This window comes from Tyto alba, unplaced genomic scaffold, assembly GCF_018691265.1.
Source record: "Tyto alba isolate M040663 unplaced genomic scaffold, T.alba_DEE_v4.0 Super-Scaffold_11, whole genome shotgun sequence".
Classification (NCBI taxonomy): Eukaryota; Metazoa; Chordata; class Aves; order Strigiformes; family Tytonidae; genus Tyto; species Tyto alba.
In genome coordinates, this window is record NW_024881273.1 from 6,185,868 (window position 1) to 6,204,181 (window position 18,314).

Here is an 18,314-nt window from a genome sequence, read left to right on the forward strand (position 1 = left end):
AGAAGCTGGGCACCATCCAACCCTGCCTTCCCATTCCCCCGGACCGTAGGACACCTGTCCTGGTTTGGTCTGAAATAGAGTCAATATTCCTTTTTGGGAACTAGAAGAGTGCTGTGTTTTGGATTGAGCTTTGGGTTTGGTAGGAGAAGAATGCTGATAGCACACTGATGTTTTCAGCTGCTACCGAGACTTCAAGGACTCTCCGACTCCCCATGTCCTGCCCGTGCGCAAGGGCACAGGGAGCAGGGAGGGAGCACGGCCACAGCACCAAACCCAAACTGGCCAGTGAAATATTCCATATCATGGAACGTCATGCTCACTATATAGAGGAGGGGTGGTTGGGAAGGAGATCTCTCTCTTCCAGGATTGCAGGATCTTGGTATTTTGGGATCACTAGCCAGGAACGGGTTGGGTATTGGTCAGTGGGTGGTGAGCAATTACACTGTGCCTTGCCCGTTTATATTTTTTCTATTATTGTCATTGTTCTTGTTTTATTACCATTATTAAACTGTTTCTATCTCAGCCTGCGAGTCTCCTTTTACCCCCGCCCCCCAATTCCCTCCCCCATTCCCAGGTGTGGCAGGGAGAAGGGTGGGTGACCGGCTGTGGTGGCTGGCTGCCGACCAGGCTCAAACCACGACAACACCCCATAACACCGCGCATCCCTGAATTAACAGGGAAGGAGCTGGCACCGCCAGCAAAGCCCCGCGGCAGGGTGGCACTCACCGTGAACCTCCACGCGGGCGCGCAGGCTGGTGTCCCCCGGCGCGGTGGTGGCCCTGCAGCCGTACTCCCCACCGTCAGCTGCCCCCACGGCCCGGATCCTCAGGAAGCGCCCCTGGGCCAGGACCTGCCTGCGGGCATCCTCCTAACATCCCCCCCCCCAGCCAGGAGCCCCCGTCAGAGGCTCCCCCCCACCACAATGGGGCTGGTAAAGGTGCACCCCCAGCCCCTGCCCCTGCCCCTGCCCCATCCCAGGGCCCATCATCACACGTACCCGCAGCGGGGAGCCCTCCCAGTGCCACTCGATGCGGGGGGGTGGCACGGCAGCCTTAGGGCACTCCAGGATGAGCTGCCCCCCTGCTACAGCGGTGATGCTGGGGGGGTCTCCCACGCTCGTGGTGCTGAGAGGTGCTGCGGGACACGTTGCCAGGTGATTCAGGGGGTGCCCTGTGGGCTGGGTCCCCCCATAACTGTCCCCGTAAGTCACGCAGAGCCTCCCACTCTGCAGGACAATCATGCTGTGCTCCAGCCCCTTCTTTGGAGGCTTAGAGCCCCCACCGCCCTCCCCATCCACCCCCTAACAATCCCAAGGAGGGATGCAAGGGGTGCTCCAGATCTCTGGTCCCCCAAAGCTCTGACCACCCTGCAGCAACCCCTGCTTGCACCCTCCTCACTGCACTGCTGAGGCCACACTACCTTGGATGCCAACATAGAAACTCCTGCTGTCTTCCCCGGCAGGGCTAGTGGCCAGGCAGGTGTACAAGCCAGCGTCGGCCACCTACACAAAGCCAGGAGATGGAAAAATTGAGGCACGGAAAGAAAATACAGGTGGAGAGAAGAAAGCAGAACCCCTACCTTTGTGCTCTCGACGTGGAAAGTGCTGTGATTCCCCGACACGAGCCAGGGCCCTGCCAGCAGCCGTCCGTCCTTCTCCCAGGTGACAGTGGGCACGGGGACACCCGTCACCACGCACGTCAGCTCTAGTGGGGTGCCCACGGCGATGGACATCTCAGTGGGATGGGACGCAGCTTCGATGCGGGGTGGCTCTGCAAGGCACACAGCGAGGCGGGTGGGCTCATCCCCTTGTTGCTCCCAAAAAATTGGCTAAGCTGGCTTTCCCAAATTCCCGGGGGAAGACACGCACCCATCACCAGGAGGTGGAAGGCTTTGCTGGCCTCCCCTGCCTCGTTCGCTGCCAGGCAGGAGTACACCCCCGCGTCGGCCGGCCCCACGGCCACCAGGCTCAGCCGTGGGCTGCCGGGCACCTGGTTGCCCTGTCGCCCCAGGGGCTCGCCATCCTTCAGCCAGGTCACCGCTGGTGCTGGGGACCCGGTGGCTTCACAGCTGAATGTGACATTGGAGCCCTCAGCCACCATCTGCTCTTCACTGGTCTCCGAGCTCTCCAGGACAGGGGGTACTGGGGAGGGAGAAGTTCCCTTTAGGGGGGGGCTGTGGGAGTGAAGTTGGATCCCCAGACACTGAGGATGGGTTTGGCAGTTCCGTGGAGTCATGCGAGCACCCAGAGGTGACTCAGCCTCCCTGAAGGTTGCTTTCAGGCTTTTCCTGCCTCACTCCATCCTTTCTAAGCCCACCACAGTGGCCAAGGAATGGCTCAGGGTCTTGCTTGGAAACAGGGCTGCAAAGCACAACACGTGCTCTGCCAGCAAACTTGGTGTCTGAGTGCCCCCCGCCCTGCTCTCCCCAAACCCCTGGCTGCCCCCTACCCTGTATCTGCAGGATGAATCTTCGATCAGCTACCCCTGCCCGGCTGGAGGCAATGCAGGTGTAGAGCCCAGCATCAGAGACCTGTGCCTGGGAGATCCTACCCCATGGAGTGGGGTGTGGGGAGGAGATGTCAGCTCCAGGTCCACTCCCTCATCCCCCCTAAGGTCTCCACACTACATCACTTCAGGATCGTTTCTTACCGAAGGACGTGCCCAGCCAAGAGCAGGGTGACACGGGGGGAGAGGCGCAGGGGCAGCCCGTCTTTCAGCCAGCTCACGTGCAGCGGAGGGGACCCCCGTGCCCGGCACTCCAGTGTCACTGCCATGGACAGGACACCGTGGACCACCCCCGAGTCGTCGGTGCCTCTCTCGATGGCGGGAGGGACTGGGCGAGAGGACAGAGGGGCTGAGGGGGCTGGTGGGGGGTGGGTGGGTGGCCCTGGTGCTGCCCCGTGGGCCGCAGCCCCACTCACCCAGCACACTCAGCGTGTGCAGCCGCGCATCTTCACCCGCGCTGTTTCGGGCCAGGCAGGTGTACGCCCCCGAGTCGGCGGCTTGGAGCCGCTCGAGGAGCAGGGAACTGCCATCCGGGGACATCCTGCACGGGGAGGATGGTGCAGTGACTCGTTTGTCCATCCCTAAGGTGCCCATGGGGCAGAAACGCTCTGTGCTTGGTTGCAAACCAGGCTGCAGGTTTTTGGGGTGTGCTGCAAGGCCAAGGCAGCAGCTGGGACCCTGACGGGGTGACTGTGACCACGCCAAGCTGCGGCACCACCCAGGACACCGGGGCTTAACCCGGGATGATGTTCCTCAGCAAACAGCTGGGATATGCTCATCCCAGCCCAGGCAAAGAGACAGGGGAGAAGCAGCAGAGCTCAGCCCTGCTTTTGCACGAGGGGAAACTGAGGCACGGATGGGGCTGTGCCATGGCTAGCCTGTGGGGGTGGTCCCCCCCTGCCCCAGACTCACCGGGCGTGTGAAGGGGGCTGCAGCCCCAGGGGCTGCCCGTCCTTCAGCCAGGAGATCTGGGGGGGGGGCTGCCCCTCCGCCCGGCACTCCAGCTTCACCCCTCTGCCCTCCAGCACGACGTGCTCACTGGGGACCCCCGCGCTGGCAATCCGGGGTGCCACTGCACCGAGAAGAGAGGGAGGCTGAGGAAGGGGAGGGGGAGGAAGGCTCCCATCTGAGGGAAGGCCCACAGGGACCCCCGCCGCCTCGGGGAAGCCCTACCTCGCACGAGCACCATGAAGTCCTCGCGTGTCTCTGCACCCGGGCCCCGCGTCAGGCAAGTGTATCGGCCCTGGTGGAAGGGCTGCAGGGGGCTGAGCTGGAGCTCGCCCCCCCCAGACACCAGGCCCCACTCCGGGCTGCTCTCTGGGAGGAGACAGGGTGGAGAGGGCTGCAGCGGTGCTCCCTCACTGAGCACGTTGTCATGCTCCCCCTCTTCCCACCCCCCAGGACCCAGATTTGGCGACGTCGTTAAAGCGGCGGTTGGGGCTCTGCAGAGCAGGGTGTTTGCACTGGGCATTGCTGGAGTCTTGCAAGAGAAAAGAGCCGCTGGTTTAGGGGCAAACCCCTGTCCCAGCAAGTACCCCAAAGGGCTAGTACCCAGAGAGCTCACCCCCACATCCCTCCATCACATCTCATGCCCATATCCCATTTCTTCAGCCTGAGGAATGAATCCGAGTCCTCTTAGAAACATGCAGGGAAAACTCCAGTCCCTTTGTGCTCTGCCTCCTCCCCTGTGAAGCCCGGCAGGTCTCTTGCAGCAGGATTAGAAATGGGGAAACTGAGGCAGGATTGCTTCAGTCAGGGTGGCAGTGAGGCTTGGGATGGCAGCCCGGCACGGCTTCCCCCTGCACACATACCCAGCGGGGTCCCATCCTTCAGCCAGGTGACAGCAGGCGCAGGTACACCAGTGACTTGGCACGTCAGGACAAGGAGGGTCCCCATGTCGGCATCCAGCATCTCCTGCTGCTGGTCCGGGATGCTCAGGGGCTCTGAGGAGGAGGAGGAGGAGTGGGGATGGATGGGGGAGCAGGAACACGCCGGCTGGCATTTGCCATCAGCTCCTCAGTGTGTGCTTGGGGGGCAGAGCTCCCGGCCGAGCCCTCGCCGCTTACCGTGGACGGTGAGGATGAAATGCTTCTCGTCCTGGCCGGCCTCGCTCAGCACCACGCACGTGTATGTGCCTGAGCTGGAAAGCTGCAGGCGAGGGAGCTGCAGCACCCGCGAGCCTGGAAAAAGCAGGGAGCAGGGCAGGCTGGAGAAGGACCAGGTCTGGGCCACCGTGCCGGCAAGCTGACCCATCCCCCAGCAGCTGGCCAAGCTCCGTGCAAGAGGTGTCTGACCATCAAAGTCTCTCTTTGAGGTCTGAGGCTGCCCTGTGCACAGCAAAGGGTGCTGAGCTCCTGGAGGGCAGCAGCAGAGAGTTTGCAGGATGCAACCCTTGGTGCTCTCCAAAGGGGATCTCTCGGCAGCGAGTTGTTAGCACGTGGTACGGCCAGAAATCTGAGCTTGAGTCCCGCGTGTGGCATCCAGAAGGGTGGATTAGGGGAGGTAGAGCCCGTGGCTGTGCCAAGCCCCGGGGTCAGGCTGTCGTCCTTGCTCATCCCAACGTACCTGGGGTGACGATCACCTCCTCACCAAGCTGCAGGACATGACCATCCTTGTACCAGGCAACCTCCGCAGCGGGGTGGGATCGGACGTCGCACTCCAGCGAGGCGCTGCCGTTGATGACACCGTCGATGCTTTGGGGGGTTGTGCCCACAATCCAGGGAGCTTCTGCTCCAGCACACCCCAAAAGAGAGTGACAAAAAGGGAACCGTCACTGCCGAGGCTGAGCTCTCCCCAGGAGGAAATGCACATTGAGCGTCTCGCCTGCTCTGAGTGTGCTGGCACCTCGGCCTCCTTGCACAGGGCGAGCGTGACAAGTACGAGGGGATGGAGGCAACCATGCTGCTCAGGAGATACTGGAGACTCCAGCTGGTAGAGGAGTAGGAAGAAGAGGAAGAGGAGGAGGAGAGAGTACATCAGCAACACAGGGAAGGATTGCTCGGGAGTGCCTTACCCTCCACAGCAAGGACAAAGTGCTTCTCGGCTGACCCGGCTGGGTTCTCGGCCACACACGTGTAGCTGCCTGTGTCACCCGCCTCCACCGCAGCCACCTGCAAAGGGGGAGCAGGGAGCTGCTGGGGGTCCCATGGGGACCTGGGCACCTGGCAAGACCAGGGCAGCCTCTTCCTTGGGGAAGAAAAAGAGTGTCCCATCCCTTCCACATCTCCCGTGTCCCCCCCGGCACAGCCACCCTGCTCACGGGGACACCGACCTGCAGGACCGTGCCGCCTTCCAGGAGCCGGTGCCGTGGGCCGATGACAACGGGGGCATCGTTCCAGAGCCAGGACACGGCGGGCACCGGGTGCCCGGTGGCTTCGCACTTGAAGCGGATGGTGTCATTGATGGTGGCCGTCACTTCCTCAGCCAGGTCCTCCGTGCCACCGCCGATGGCCGGGGCGGCTGGAAGCAGGCGGTTACGGGGCTGCCACGTGCCTCTGTCCCCTCCCGGCCCCGACCCCGTACTCACTCAGCACCTCCAGCTCGTAGTGCAGGCGGTCCTGCCCCGCCGCGTTGGCCGCCTCGCAGGTGTACCTGCCCGCATCCTCCTCCCGCACCGCGGGCAGCTGCAGCACCCGGCCCCCTGCAGCACAGGGCAGGATTGGGGCAGGGAATGGGGAGGGCTCTGCAGGGGGGGTCCGCTCCAACCTCGCTGTGCACAGGTCCCTGCGCAGCCCCAGTGACCCTGCAAGGTCCCATGGGCGCTGTGCACGCCGGCAGGAGCGAGGGGACAGGATCCAACCTCCTCCACGCTACTGATGATCTCAACCCACAGAGCTGCTGCAGGGAACTCCCTCCAAAACCCCACAGTGGGGGTTCACGGGCATTACCTAGCAAAATCAGCACCCCCGGGCCAGGGGAGAGGGGCTCCCCATCCTTGTACCAGGTGAGCCGGGGGGGTGGGATGGCGTTGGTGTCGCAGTAGAGCGCAGTGGGCTGGTTGAGGACAGCCTGCCGGTGCTCCGTCACCTCCCCATCCTGGTCTTCCTCCCGGTAGAAGATCTCAAAGGCTTCGTTGGGGCTTGTCTGCTGCTGGAAGAGGGGTGGCACTGCGGGGACAGGCTCTGGTCAGATGTGTGGAATGGGGACTTGCACCCTCACGTGCAACCAGAGCATCTACCCAGGCCTGATAAGGGCCAAGGAGATGCTTGTTTTCCACCAGATACAAACTTCTCTTCCTGCTCACTCTGCTCTGCTCCCACAAGGGACCCCACCGAGGACCCCTTCTCTTGCCAGGACACCCATTGCTCTGGGTGCCAGCCAGCCACCCAGGGCTCACCTTGGACGTGCACAATGAAGTCTCTGTCATCTTCACCCACAGCATTGGTGGCCACGCAAGTGTAGTGCCCCGAATCAGAGACGCCAGCTGGTTTGATCTGAAGGACCTGCCCCTTGCTGAGGATCTGGAGGTGGCCAGCACTTTCCAGGAGCTGCACAGAGATTCCCAGCCCCAAGGCATGGGTAGGAGGAGGATTACACACCCAAGAGTAGGACAGAGTCCAGCCAGCCATATCTTCCTGCTCCATCCACCTGGGAGGGTCCCCAAACCCAGCAGCTCCTCCCTGGTTGCTGTTAGGACCTCACCTGCTTGTCCTTGTACCACTGGATGGTTGGCTCAGGCACAGCCCAGGTCTCACATTCCAGCATCACGGTGCTGTTGACACTGGTTTTCACCTCTTTCACAGCAAGTTGCCCCAAAGGATCATCTCTGGCAATCCAAGGAGGAACTAGTGGGGAAAAATGACACAGCTGGGATGAGAGAAGAATCTCCAATGACTTTCTTCTGCCCTCATCAGTGACAGGCAGCACCTCAGGTTACTCCTGACACCCCTAGTTGGACCCTTGGCAAGTGGTGGATGAAAAACTGAACATGACCCAGGCAATCTGTATTTGCAGCCCAGAAGGCCAATGGTATCCTGGGCTGCACCAAAAGCAGTGTGGCCAGCAGGTCGAGGGAGGGGATTCTGCCCCCCTGCTCCACTCGGGTGAGACCCCACCCGGAGTTGTGTCCAGCCCTGGGACCATCAGCACAGGAAAGAGATGGAGCTGTTGGAGTGGGTCCAGAGGAGGCCACAAAAATGACCAGAAGGCTGGAGCACCTCTCCTGTGAGAACAGGCTGGGAGAGCTGGGGTTGTTCCACCTGGAGAAGAGAAGCCTCCGGGGAGACCTTACTGCAGCCTTTCAGTACTTAAAGGGGGCTTATAAAAAAGATGGGGACAGACTTTTTAGCAGACCCTGTTGCGATAGAACAAGTGGTAACAGTTTTAAACTAAAAGAAGGTATGTTTAGTGTAGATATAAGGAAGAAATTCTTTACGATGAGGGTGGTGGAACACTGGAACAGGTTGCCCAAAAAGTAAATGCCCCATCCCTGGAAATAATCAAGGTCAGGTTGGATGGGGCTCTGAGCAACCTGATCTAGTTGAAGATGTCCCTGCTCATTGCAGGGGGGTGTTGGACTAGACAACCTTTAAAGGTCCCTTCCAACCCAAACTATTCTACGATTCTATAACCCCTTTGCCCTCCCCAGGGTAGACCTGAGGCTTTTTGGGGGGTATGTGCTGGCATGACTGAGCACCAGCTGCACAAGGTGCAGCTCCCCAGGATGAAGGCATGGGAAGGGAAGGGCACTGGCCCGATTACAGTGGTAGGGTCACTGCAGGAATTGGAAAGGACAAGGAGAGCTCCCGCACCCAGGACCTTCACGGAGTAGTTCTTCACAGCCTCCCCAGTTTCGCTGGCCACGATGCAGCTGTACGTGCCTGCGTCCTCTTCCTGGGCATTCAGGATCTGCAGCTCGTGGCCACCTGGGCAAAGGGAGTCTCCTGAGAGGGTCACCGCTTACAGCCAGCCACAGCTGTCTATCCCCATGCAGCATGAGAAGGCATCTTAAGGGACCTGCTGATCATCTGTAAGCCTGACTTGAGGGGGTTTAAGGCTCTTCTAGAGCCCAGTTTCCAGGCTTATCAAAACCAGCACTCTCACTGATGCTGCTGAGAAGGCTCTAGCTATTATCAGGTGATGCAGCACATGGAAGAACAGCATCCACCTGATGGTCCGAGCCCCTCGGGTCCTGCAGGATGAAGACTTCTCACCACCCCACTGCCCTGGACCACAGCCAGGCCAGGAAAAGGCCCCACTCCCACTCCCCCAGGCATGCAGCAAGGGGCCACCACAGTCATGCAGAGCCAGTGGACACCAGCACAGTACCAGGGAGCAGGAGGACATTTCTAGACGCTTTGAGGGGAACCTCGTCCTTGAGCCAGGTGATGTTGGGAGATGGGTATGCCAGAGCCTCGCAGGCCAGGGAGATGGGGTTGTTGATGACCACTGTCACTTCTTCCATGGCAGCATCATGGGCATCTCCAGCAAAGGCAGGACTGGCTGCAGAGATGTGTTTGTGTGGCAGATCAGCATTAGCACCCACTTTGGCTTCCCAATGCTTCATCCCCCCACCAGAGAGCATGACCCAAGTTCAGGGAGTTGGACTCAACCACAGCATGTGAAATGCACAGCACAAGCCCAGCTTCAGGCTCTGCCTTGTCTTGTTGCCCTCCAAAAACACAGTGGACACAGAAGACATACTCCTCCTTCCCATAAGCCATCAGAGATGGATCCTGCACTAGATGGACCTTTTATGTTCCTCCAAGAGGTCTCACAAGGGTTTTGGGGCAGGTCTAGGACCTCATGCCACGCTGCTGCCTGTAGGACTAAGGGATCCTCCCCACCTACCTGGGGCAGGCAATTAAAAAGCCCTCTAAGTCCATGTCCCCTGCTCACACCTGAGGCTCTGCCTCCATCCAAAGACATCTCGTACCCAAAACATCTAGCAGGTAGTGCTTGGTTTGATTTGCCACGGAGCTGGAGGCCAAGCAGGAGTAGCGGCCAGCATCAGACAGGGAGGCCTGGGGGATGTGGAGCACGGAGCCATCAGGGGAGATGGAGAAGGTGTCTCCAGTGGGCAGAGGGTGGCCGTCTTTCAGCCAGGTGATCTTAGGTTGGGGGTTGCCTGTGTGGAGTGGAAATCAGGTTTTGGCCTTCACACAAAGTTTTTCCATGCATGAGCACAGCCTGACCGAGGTCACCGTGCCTGAGCTTTTCTGAGAAGCAGGGACATCAGCCCAAATCCAAAATTATCATGATCTGGATCAGATTTTTAGAGGCTGCTGGATGAGCCAGCAAGAAGAAAGAAAACTGTCCTGAGTAGGAGGTGATTAATTATTCCCATCACTAAAGGAGAAACCAGATTAGAGGAATTTTAGCTCCATTTGGGAAAGATTGGAGCTTACGTTGTAGAACAAGCTCCCCACGTGGGCGTCCCCTCCCCAGTGCTTCCCGGACAGCCCAACTGCAAAGCCAGGAACTATCCCAAAAAAGCTCTTCAGCTGATTTCAGCTATTCTCACGTCATCGACTGGAGCCATCCATTTGCTCCACGCCCCAAAGGGAGACTCAGGTGGGCTGTCCCCGAGCCCCAGCTCCCACCTGCTCTGCTCCCAGCGTGATGCTCACCCGCAGCCAGGCAGGACCAGGTGACAGGGTGACCCTCAGCCACTCTGATGGTCTCTTCTTCGCCCACGTTCTCAATGTGGGGAGGAACTAGGAACACAAGCCACCGGGGATCTCAGCAGCTGGCCAGCTTCACCGAGCCTCTGAGCTCCCATGCTAAAGCACGAAGGACTCCAGTACTGCATCTCCCGCCATGCCCAGTCCTAACTCGTGCCTGTTCCTGCAAGGATGAAGCTCTGAAATCCCACCATGAATCCTGCAGCAGACGGAGGACCCCTCCTTACCTAGGACCTCCAAGTAGAAATGCCTCCTGGCTTCCCCAGCTACGTTGCTGGCCAGGCAGGAATAGTGGCCACCATCCTGGGCTCGTGCATGGGTGAGCCTCAGCAGCCAGCCCCCTGGAAGCACGGAGAAGAGAGGTCTCAGGGCCCCGATCCAGACACCAGCCCCTCCCAGCAGTGCTCCTGCAGGGCTGGAGCTCCACCATATTTAAACCCATCAGAACTGGGGCAAAATGTGTTCCCCAAGCTCTTGTCTCTCACTGCATCCATGCCTCATCCCTGACCTGAAAGCACATGCATGTGCTCGCTGGGGGTGACAGGAGAGCCGTCCCAGGACCAGGTGACTGTGGGCAGGGGAACACCGGTGGCCTCGCAGGTCAGTGTCAGGGATCCTTGCAGAGAGACGCTGACGTTGGTTGTCAGTCCTGATCCTTGAATGATGTCAGGAGGAACTGGGGATGCAGAAAGGTTGGACATCCATTTGAAAAGCGGCCAAGACATCAAAGGAGCAAAGTGAAGGGGGGAAAAACCCAGGTAAACCCAACTTGTTCACAACCTCCTGCTTCATACAGTTTAAGGACACAAGCCCAGAAGGACCATTACCGTCATCTGAAGTTGTTGACTTTGAAGGTGTTATAGGACAGGTGACCCACAGCAAGTATGTACCACTTACCTGCACCAAGCCCACAAGTGTGACACCAAACTAGCCACACACCCTGAGCCACCTCAGGTGTTTTTCAGCTCAAGTTCTTGGTACCTTGTCCCATGAGTTATCCTCAAGTCCTGGGGAAGTAGATGACTTCATAAAGTGTGAGATGGTCTGTTCTGACGGCCCTGGAAAGAAACTCCTGCCTGATGGAGCCAGTTCTACAGCTGTGCCTTCTGACCCAAGACCTTCTACCTGCTGGGTTGTCCAAGATCTACTCCACATCAGGTTGTTCTCTGTGCTTATGCTGCCTCAAACATGTGGTGGGACATCACCACCCTCCTGAGCCTCCCTGCATCCCTACCCCCCCGCAGCCACCAGCCCCGTCCCACACCCTTACCATGCACCGCAACGTCAAACTCCCTCCGCTCCTGCCCCACCGCGTTTGCCACCAGGCAAGTGTAGCGTCCCGCGTGGGCCACCTCCGCCTCGGGGATGTGCAGCCGCCTCCCTTCCTCTGTAAGCAGGAGCCCGTCCCCGCCAGCCACGGGCTGCCCGTCCTTCACCCACGTCACCGTGGGTGGTGGCTTCCCCGCGGTCTCACACTCCAAAACCGTCTCGCCAGCCTTGATGACAGACACCTTCCTGGGGGCTTTACTGCTGCCCTGGATCCTCGGCAGCGCTGCGGGCAGAGGGACATGGGGTGGAGGTGATGCTGTAGCAACAACCTTGGCCGTATGTGAGTGGCCATACCAACGCCGTCGGTACAGATGGGGTCAGCGGGACGGTGGAGCAAATGCGAGTGGGTGCAACTAAGTGCAGTTGGGCTGCTGGAGCAAAAACCAGCTGCAAGAAGCTTGGAGCCAAGAGGAAAGCTGGAGGGGCAAAGCTAGACCAGCATCCTTTCCAAAGCACCCAAGGCAGCAGGTAACGGCTGTGAGCTTTTGTGTCCAGCTGGACCTTGTTTTGAGATAGATCAGGGCACCTTCAGCCACCCCCACAGATTTTCTGTGTCTCTGGGTACCCCCCTGGCTCACCATGCACCTCCAGGTGATGTTCCTTGCTGCTGCTGCCGGCAGCATTCCTGCACTCACAGGTATACGTCCCCTTGTCCACCAGCAGTACCTTCTCGATGTACAGCACGCTCCCTCCCTCGGACACTAGCCTCGGGCTCCCAGGCTGGGCAGAGAGGGGCTCGCCTGCCCAGGGAAGGGGACAGGAGCCTCCTCTCAGGTTCCCAGCAGGACCAGCTCCCACCCAGAAGCTAGATACTGCTCAGTGGAAAGCACTCCTCGCTCTGAGGAGACCAACGTCTGTCTGGTGGGTCAACACATGTGTTGGGGGAGGGATGAAGCCGAGGAGCAGGACCCTACCGTCCTTCCACCAGCTCAGGGTGGGGAAGGGGATCCCGTGGCACTCGCAGGCCAGCCTGACGGACTGACCCTCCAGCACGGACACGGCGGCAGGCTCTGCCGAGGAGAAGGACGGGGGGACTGCAGGGGATGAGAGGAGAGGAGCAGCTTACTGATGGCACCAGACCAGAGGAGAGAGCTCCCCACCAGAGCTCTGTCCTGCTGGCTACACACCACACGCAGCTCTGCTGGGCTCCGCACAAAGAACCAGCAAGCCTCCCTTACACTGGCTCCATGTGGAACTAATAATCTTGACTCTCCAGCTATTAAGTGAGTGATGCTTTTAATTGCACGTGGCCTACAGCAGAGGATGACCAAGCATCTCACGCCAGCCACACAGGCAGGCCAAGCCCAGGTTGGCCAGACACAGCCTTATTAGGTAGCACTGCTCGCTGGGAAGGTTACCTAACTCTTTCCATTATCGGATGCTGTTCTCAGTTGCTCATAAATACAGCTGGCTGGAAAACAGTAACTCCTTCCCATGAGGGATATTAGTTTCTAGAAGAAAAACCCCAACACCCAGAAACCCCTGAAAAACAAAAACAGCAGAACCCAAACAATCTACCCGAGCCAGGACACCAGACGTGCAAATGTTTCCCTGGGAAGGGATCGCAGGAACAAGCCCAGATCAGGAGAACTGGATTTTCTCCACTCCCTGGCTACCTGCCTGCAGGACTTCCACCAACTGGCCTAGAGCATCCCTGATAAAAGCCAGACCCTGGCTCAGTCCCCAGCGCTGCAGACATGCTGAACGGGCTGGGAAGCTGCAAGGATGCTCAAATCAAGCGAGCAAAAGCGGCCAGTGACCATCCTGGGAGGATCCACTGCTGTCATCCTCCTGACTCGGGCAGGGGGAAGGAAGGGGGACAATACCTGCAGCAACTGCTGCACTGGCTAAGTGCAAAGAAAGGACAGAAAAGCCCTGGCAATGGCAAGGAGATCCCTTCTCTCTCCTGCCCAAATTTCAGAAAGACACCTCCTCTTCTGCATCATCACTGAAATCTTCCCCCAAGGCTCATACAAACATTGGCTTTTTCCCCTCTGACACCCGTTCTGGTGGGGACTCCCTACCACCTCCAGCTCCATTATTTTGCAGAGCTTTAATATTTTGGGTTAGTGTTTTCCAAGCAGGTCAACTACCCCAGGTACTTATTTTAAATATAAACAAATAGTATAGCATATAGTATATACACGTGTACACACACACACGCAATATATTTACCCTGATAGGCTATTTCAGCTGCAATGGCCCTTACCCCACACATCGAGGTTGTAGTGTCTGTCCGGGCGGCCGGGCACCCGGCACGTGTACCTGCCCGTGTCCTGCACGGTGGCTCGCCCGATCTGCCAGAACAAGCAGAGACACTAAGACACTCTGCAGCAGAGCTGGATCCCCGCAGCCCCTCCACGGGGGGATTTTGTGCCAGCAGAAGCCACGGGGATGGGATTAGCGTGAGGGGTGGGAATGGTGCTGAGCCATGGGCAGCAGGGAGAGACACCCCCCTCCCTCTGCACCCACTCTCTCACAAGGGTGGAGAGGGGGAGATGGGGGTCTTCACAGCCCCGTTTCCCCTCCCATTCTCTGCAATAGTCCAAAACATCACCTGGAGTATGGTCCCCTCCGCAGACAGCTGCACGCCCTGCTCTGGTGTGAGAAAACTCCCGTCCTTCAGCCAGTGGGACCCCCGAGGGGGGACCCCAAGGGCCAAGCACTCCAGGGTCACTGGCTGGTTGACAATGACAGAGACATTCTCCTCCTTGCCCAGGGCGGTGGGGGGCACTGGAAAACAGACCAACAGGGTAGCACCCTCCCCGAGCCACCCCTTTTGGTACCCCTCCCCAGGGCTGGTCCCCCCAGCCCTGTGCACTTGCAAGGGGACAGAGGAGCAGCCCCACAGCCCCGGGCATCACCTCCAACCCCACAGCCACGCTGGCGGGAAGGGGCCAGGGGTGCACGGGGGTACTTACGCTGCACCTCGAGGGCAGCCTCGCGTCTGTCCTCCCCCACAGTGTTACTGGCTACACACGTGTATGTCCCCGAGTCCTGGAGGCGAGCGGTGGGCAGGGACAGCATGCGCCCACCGGAGAGGATCTGTGCTTCCCCAAGATGCAAAAAGAGCCCAGATGAGCATGAAACCAGAGAAACTTGCAACTGGGCTACAAGCAGGAACCGCGATGGGTGGGCAGAAGCCTGCCTTGAGCTCGTCCTCGTCCCATCCCAGGGAGCCTCTGCCCATCCATGTCCCTCGGGGCAGGAAAGCCCAGCACAGGGCTGAGCAGGTCCATGATCCCATGGATCAAACAGGGGGCAAGTCTGGGCAATAGTGCACCTGCTCAGCCCCAGCAATTGTTTTTTTAAAAGCCAGAACAAGGAAAAGGAGGATCTTCCTGGAAGGGCATCCCCAGTGAGCCCCTTCTCCATCAGGAGCTGTCTCACCTGCGGGCCACCGGCCACCACGCTGGGCACTGGATTGCCATCCTTCAGCCACAGCAGCACTGGAGCTGGGGTCCCCGTGGCATCGCACTCCAGCATCACCGGCTCGTTCACCACCACCACGAGGGGCCTGGGGCCAGCCGTGATCTGGGGGGGCACTGGGGGGCAGAGAAACGTCACCAGGAGCCGCAAGGTGCAGGAAGGACAGGATGGGTAGGAGTCACCACGGTGTAGACCAGGCAATAACCATGGCCCCATGGATGGGTTTCTTGGAGGTTATTTGGGATGAACACAGGGGATTGCACGGCTGGAATTGCATACAGGACAGAGGACAGGAGCTCTGCTAAAGCCATCTTCCAGGGATGTGCCCCAAGGACTGGGACAGCCCTGTTGGTCCCATGCACACACAAGAGGTTTTGGAGCGGGGGAAGCACCCAGCTCTCAGTCCTTCCCCCGCTCACCACAGACTCACCAGTCACCCGCAGGCTGTACTGGAACTCGGCGGCACCGGCCACGTTGGAGGCCACACAGCGATAGCTGCCGGTGTCAGAGAGCTGGGCACGCTGGATCTCCAGGCGCTTGCCATCCCTGGCCAGGGACCAGCCCGGTCCAGTCGAGAGCTGCTCATGTCCCTTGTACCAGGCAATGTCTGGAGGGAAGCAGGGAGCCGAGCTGTAAGAGCGACGCTGCTGCCCCTCTCACCAAGGGGACGCAGGGAAAACCCCAGGGACGCACGGGGAAGAGACAAGGGAGAGGAACCGACTCACCGGGAGCAGGCAGCCCCGAGGCCAGGCACTCCAGGGACACCGTGCCGTTCTCCAGGACAGCCAGGTCCACCACGCTGGGTTCGATGTTGGGAGGCACTGCAACCCAGCACGCACAGTCACCGGCTCTGCGCATCCCAAGCCAGCTGCAGCCGCATGGCGCGGTGCCATGGGGCACGGCCGAGCTCGCCGGGGGCTCTCAGCACACACCGAGTCCTGGGAGAGTGGCAGCCTGGAGAGGGGCTTGAGGCTGGGGAAGGGCTAGATACCAACGGGTCAAGCTAGTGACCCTACACCTCCCAAAAAGCTGGGCCAAGAACACGGACTCCTTTGACTAGCTGTATCTTCCCTGGCACATGGGATGAGTAACAGGTCTCACCCCCAGACGTTGCACTCACCTTGCACCGAAACCTGCACCTCTGCCTGGGCCACCCCGGCCTGGCTCCTGCCCTGACAGACGTAGAGCCCTTCGTGGCTGAGCCCCACGCGAGTGATCAGCAGGGTCCCACCATCCTCAGACACCACTGCACCATCCCCTTCACCCAGCGGGTGCCCATCCTTCAGCCACCTGTGAGGAAGGGGACAGGAGGCAAGCCCTTGGTCTGTCCTGCCACCACCCACCCCCCGTTTCTGCCCACCAAAAGAGCAAATAGTGAGGTGCTGACAGCAAGGACTGTCCCCTTGGAAAGGGGCTGGCAGTGCCCAAATCATTGAGCAGGGCAGGATCCCAGGAGCAAGGAGCAGGAATGGATGCCACCCATCATAAGGGACATCCCAAGATGAAGATCCCTACCACCCGTCCTGAACTCCCATCCCAGTCTCTGCTGAAGCTTTGCACGCTGGGCTGCAGAGCACCCCAGGGAGTTACACAGCCCCTAAAGGGAGTTCAGGGGGATGAGGGCAGGACCCCCCCCACTCTGCAGTACTCACTGGATCCGGGGTGCGGGGATGCCCATGGCACGACAGTGAATCCTCAGGGAGTCATTGGTGACAGCCGTCAGATGGCTTTCCCCATCACCGATCAGCAGCCGGGGGGGAACTGGGGGGGAAAGGGGACCTCAAATTGGGACCACCTTCAGACCCTGGCACGGCAGTGTGGGAGCAGCCAAGGGTTTGGAGGGTGCAGGACCCTGGTGGCACATTAAGACCCACAGCCCACAGGAGGAGCATTTTAACCCATGGACATGAACCTTGGACGTGCAGGCTGTAGCTGAGCGAGGCGTTCCCCGCAGCATTTGTGGCTGTGCAGGTGTAGAGGCCGGTGTCCGTCACCCGGGGCTCAGTCAGTTGGAGGGACCCTGAGGGGAGGATGTTGTACCTTGGGGGAGAGGGAACAGAAAAGCTGGATGGGGGGAACAGTTGTGTCCTCTGTCACCTACCCCTAGGCAGGAGCTAAGGGCTGAGAGCTCACCATTGCCTTGAGACAGCCAAGAGAATGTCCCCAGGGCCACCTCCTGCACAAGATGGGCAGCAAGGCTGTCCACGGGTGCAAAATCCCTTTGCTCAGCTCCTGCGTGAGCTCAGTGTGAGGGCAGCAGTGTGAGCCACCCCCCCGGGGGGACGAGGTGGGACAGGGCTCCCAGCAGAGCATGGCCCCTGCAGCTGGAGCTGGCCGGGTGCTTGCTCCCAGCGCTGCCTGTGCTCCACAGACATAACATCATCCCAGCCCATGGCCACAGATTCCTCCCCGTGTGCTCCCATAAATCACCCAGGCGTGTGAGGACAAGCCAGCTGAGATGTGGGAAGCAGCACAGGTCAATCAGGAGCAGCCATGGGAAACCAGACAAGAACGACAAGGCACCACAGTCCCTCAAGAAGAGGAAAACCAAGATGCCTTCCTCCTTCCCCAGGCCACAGCAATCCTTAGGTTCAGGGAAAGATGGGATTAATGCCAAGATTGGGGCTCCTTGATTTTAGGGAGCCCTTTCCAGCATGGTGATAACATACTGAGAAAGCATGTCCTGCTTTCAAGGGGGAAGACCAAGATGTTCAATAAACACATATCCACCCATTCTCCAGGTTGTCTTCTCCCATCAAATCACATTAAATAACTGTCCCGTGGCTGCCGTCAGCCTCAACACCATCAACAAGTGAATTTGGCCCTCCAGAAGTCACCCGCTGGAACAGAACTGGCCTTTAAATCCACGTCCCAGTGCAGACAAAGCCAGCGCCGGGCTCACGGTTGTGTTTCTGCCAAACCTTGGCCCAGGAGAATTTCAATGCCTAAAGCCCATTAAGTCACCCCACCAGATGGGCTGTCAGTGGCAGCCGAGGTACAATTCCCCCAGCCTCCCCGACTGCCCACCCTCCTCTCCACACTGCTCTGCTCTTCCTCCAGACCTCATAACTCCTCCTCCTCGATGCCCTGCAGTCGCCTGGGCGCAGAGCAGCCTCAAGCCCGGGTCCAACACCTCCTGCAGGGATCCACCATCCCCAGGCACATCCTTGGCCTCGCCGCCTCCGGCACCGTGACGGCACGAGGCAGGAATGTGCATGAAGGCGGACGAGTGAGCGGGGCCCTGGAGCTGCCTTCCCTTCCCAACCCCGGCCCTGTGGCCAGGGCAGGCGCGGGAAGGGTCGGGAGCAGCTGCACTGTCCCAGCAGATGTTTTCATGGTGGAAAAAAAGCCTGATGGTCCTTGCTCTGCTCTCCTTGAGGAGCAGAGTTAATGCCGTTCCACTTGGCTGCCTCAGTACTGAGCATCAGCC

The 18,314-nt window shown here is 59.5% G+C and overlaps 1 protein-coding gene across 1 annotated transcript in view; it reads right to left on the reverse strand.

The window, feature by feature from the left end:
• HMCN2 (hemicentin 2) overlaps positions 1–18,314 on the reverse strand; it is a 38,194-nt gene that overhangs the window by 8,984 nt on the left and 10,896 nt on the right. The window contains exons 23-59 of the mRNA XM_042786431.1: positions 16,797–16,924; positions 16,537–16,645; positions 16,005–16,174; positions 15,610–15,705; positions 15,315–15,491; positions 14,846–15,000; positions 14,377–14,500; positions 14,013–14,188; positions 13,665–13,752; positions 12,370–12,489; positions 12,034–12,195; positions 11,397–11,678; positions 10,635–10,802; positions 10,354–10,467; positions 10,073–10,159; positions 9,379–9,570; positions 8,772–8,945; positions 8,255–8,368; positions 7,146–7,288; positions 6,841–6,991; positions 6,392–6,610; positions 6,031–6,144; positions 5,776–5,963; positions 5,518–5,614; positions 5,070–5,231; positions 4,571–4,684; positions 4,316–4,447; positions 3,678–3,821; positions 3,417–3,576; positions 2,921–3,045; positions 2,649–2,832; positions 2,448–2,545; positions 1,868–2,140; positions 1,579–1,769; positions 1,420–1,501; positions 998–1,134; positions 727–868 (exon numbers count right to left, since the gene is read on the reverse strand). Of these exons, the coding sequence (XP_042642365.1) occupies positions 727–868; positions 998–1,134; positions 1,420–1,501; positions 1,579–1,769; positions 1,868–2,140; positions 2,448–2,545; positions 2,649–2,832; positions 2,921–3,045; positions 3,417–3,576; positions 3,678–3,821; positions 4,316–4,447; positions 4,571–4,684; positions 5,070–5,231; positions 5,518–5,614; positions 5,776–5,963; positions 6,031–6,144; positions 6,392–6,610; positions 6,841–6,991; positions 7,146–7,288; positions 8,255–8,368; positions 8,772–8,945; positions 9,379–9,570; positions 10,073–10,159; positions 10,354–10,467; positions 10,635–10,802; positions 11,397–11,678; positions 12,034–12,195; positions 12,370–12,489; positions 13,665–13,752; positions 14,013–14,188; positions 14,377–14,500; positions 14,846–15,000; positions 15,315–15,491; positions 15,610–15,705; positions 16,005–16,174; positions 16,537–16,645; positions 16,797–16,924 (5,492 nt within the window). The remainder of the gene's footprint in view (positions 1–726; positions 869–997; positions 1,135–1,419; positions 1,502–1,578; positions 1,770–1,867; positions 2,141–2,447; positions 2,546–2,648; positions 2,833–2,920; positions 3,046–3,416; positions 3,577–3,677; positions 3,822–4,315; positions 4,448–4,570; positions 4,685–5,069; positions 5,232–5,517; positions 5,615–5,775; positions 5,964–6,030; positions 6,145–6,391; positions 6,611–6,840; positions 6,992–7,145; positions 7,289–8,254; positions 8,369–8,771; positions 8,946–9,378; positions 9,571–10,072; positions 10,160–10,353; positions 10,468–10,634; positions 10,803–11,396; positions 11,679–12,033; positions 12,196–12,369; positions 12,490–13,664; positions 13,753–14,012; positions 14,189–14,376; positions 14,501–14,845; positions 15,001–15,314; positions 15,492–15,609; positions 15,706–16,004; positions 16,175–16,536; positions 16,646–16,796; positions 16,925–18,314) is intronic.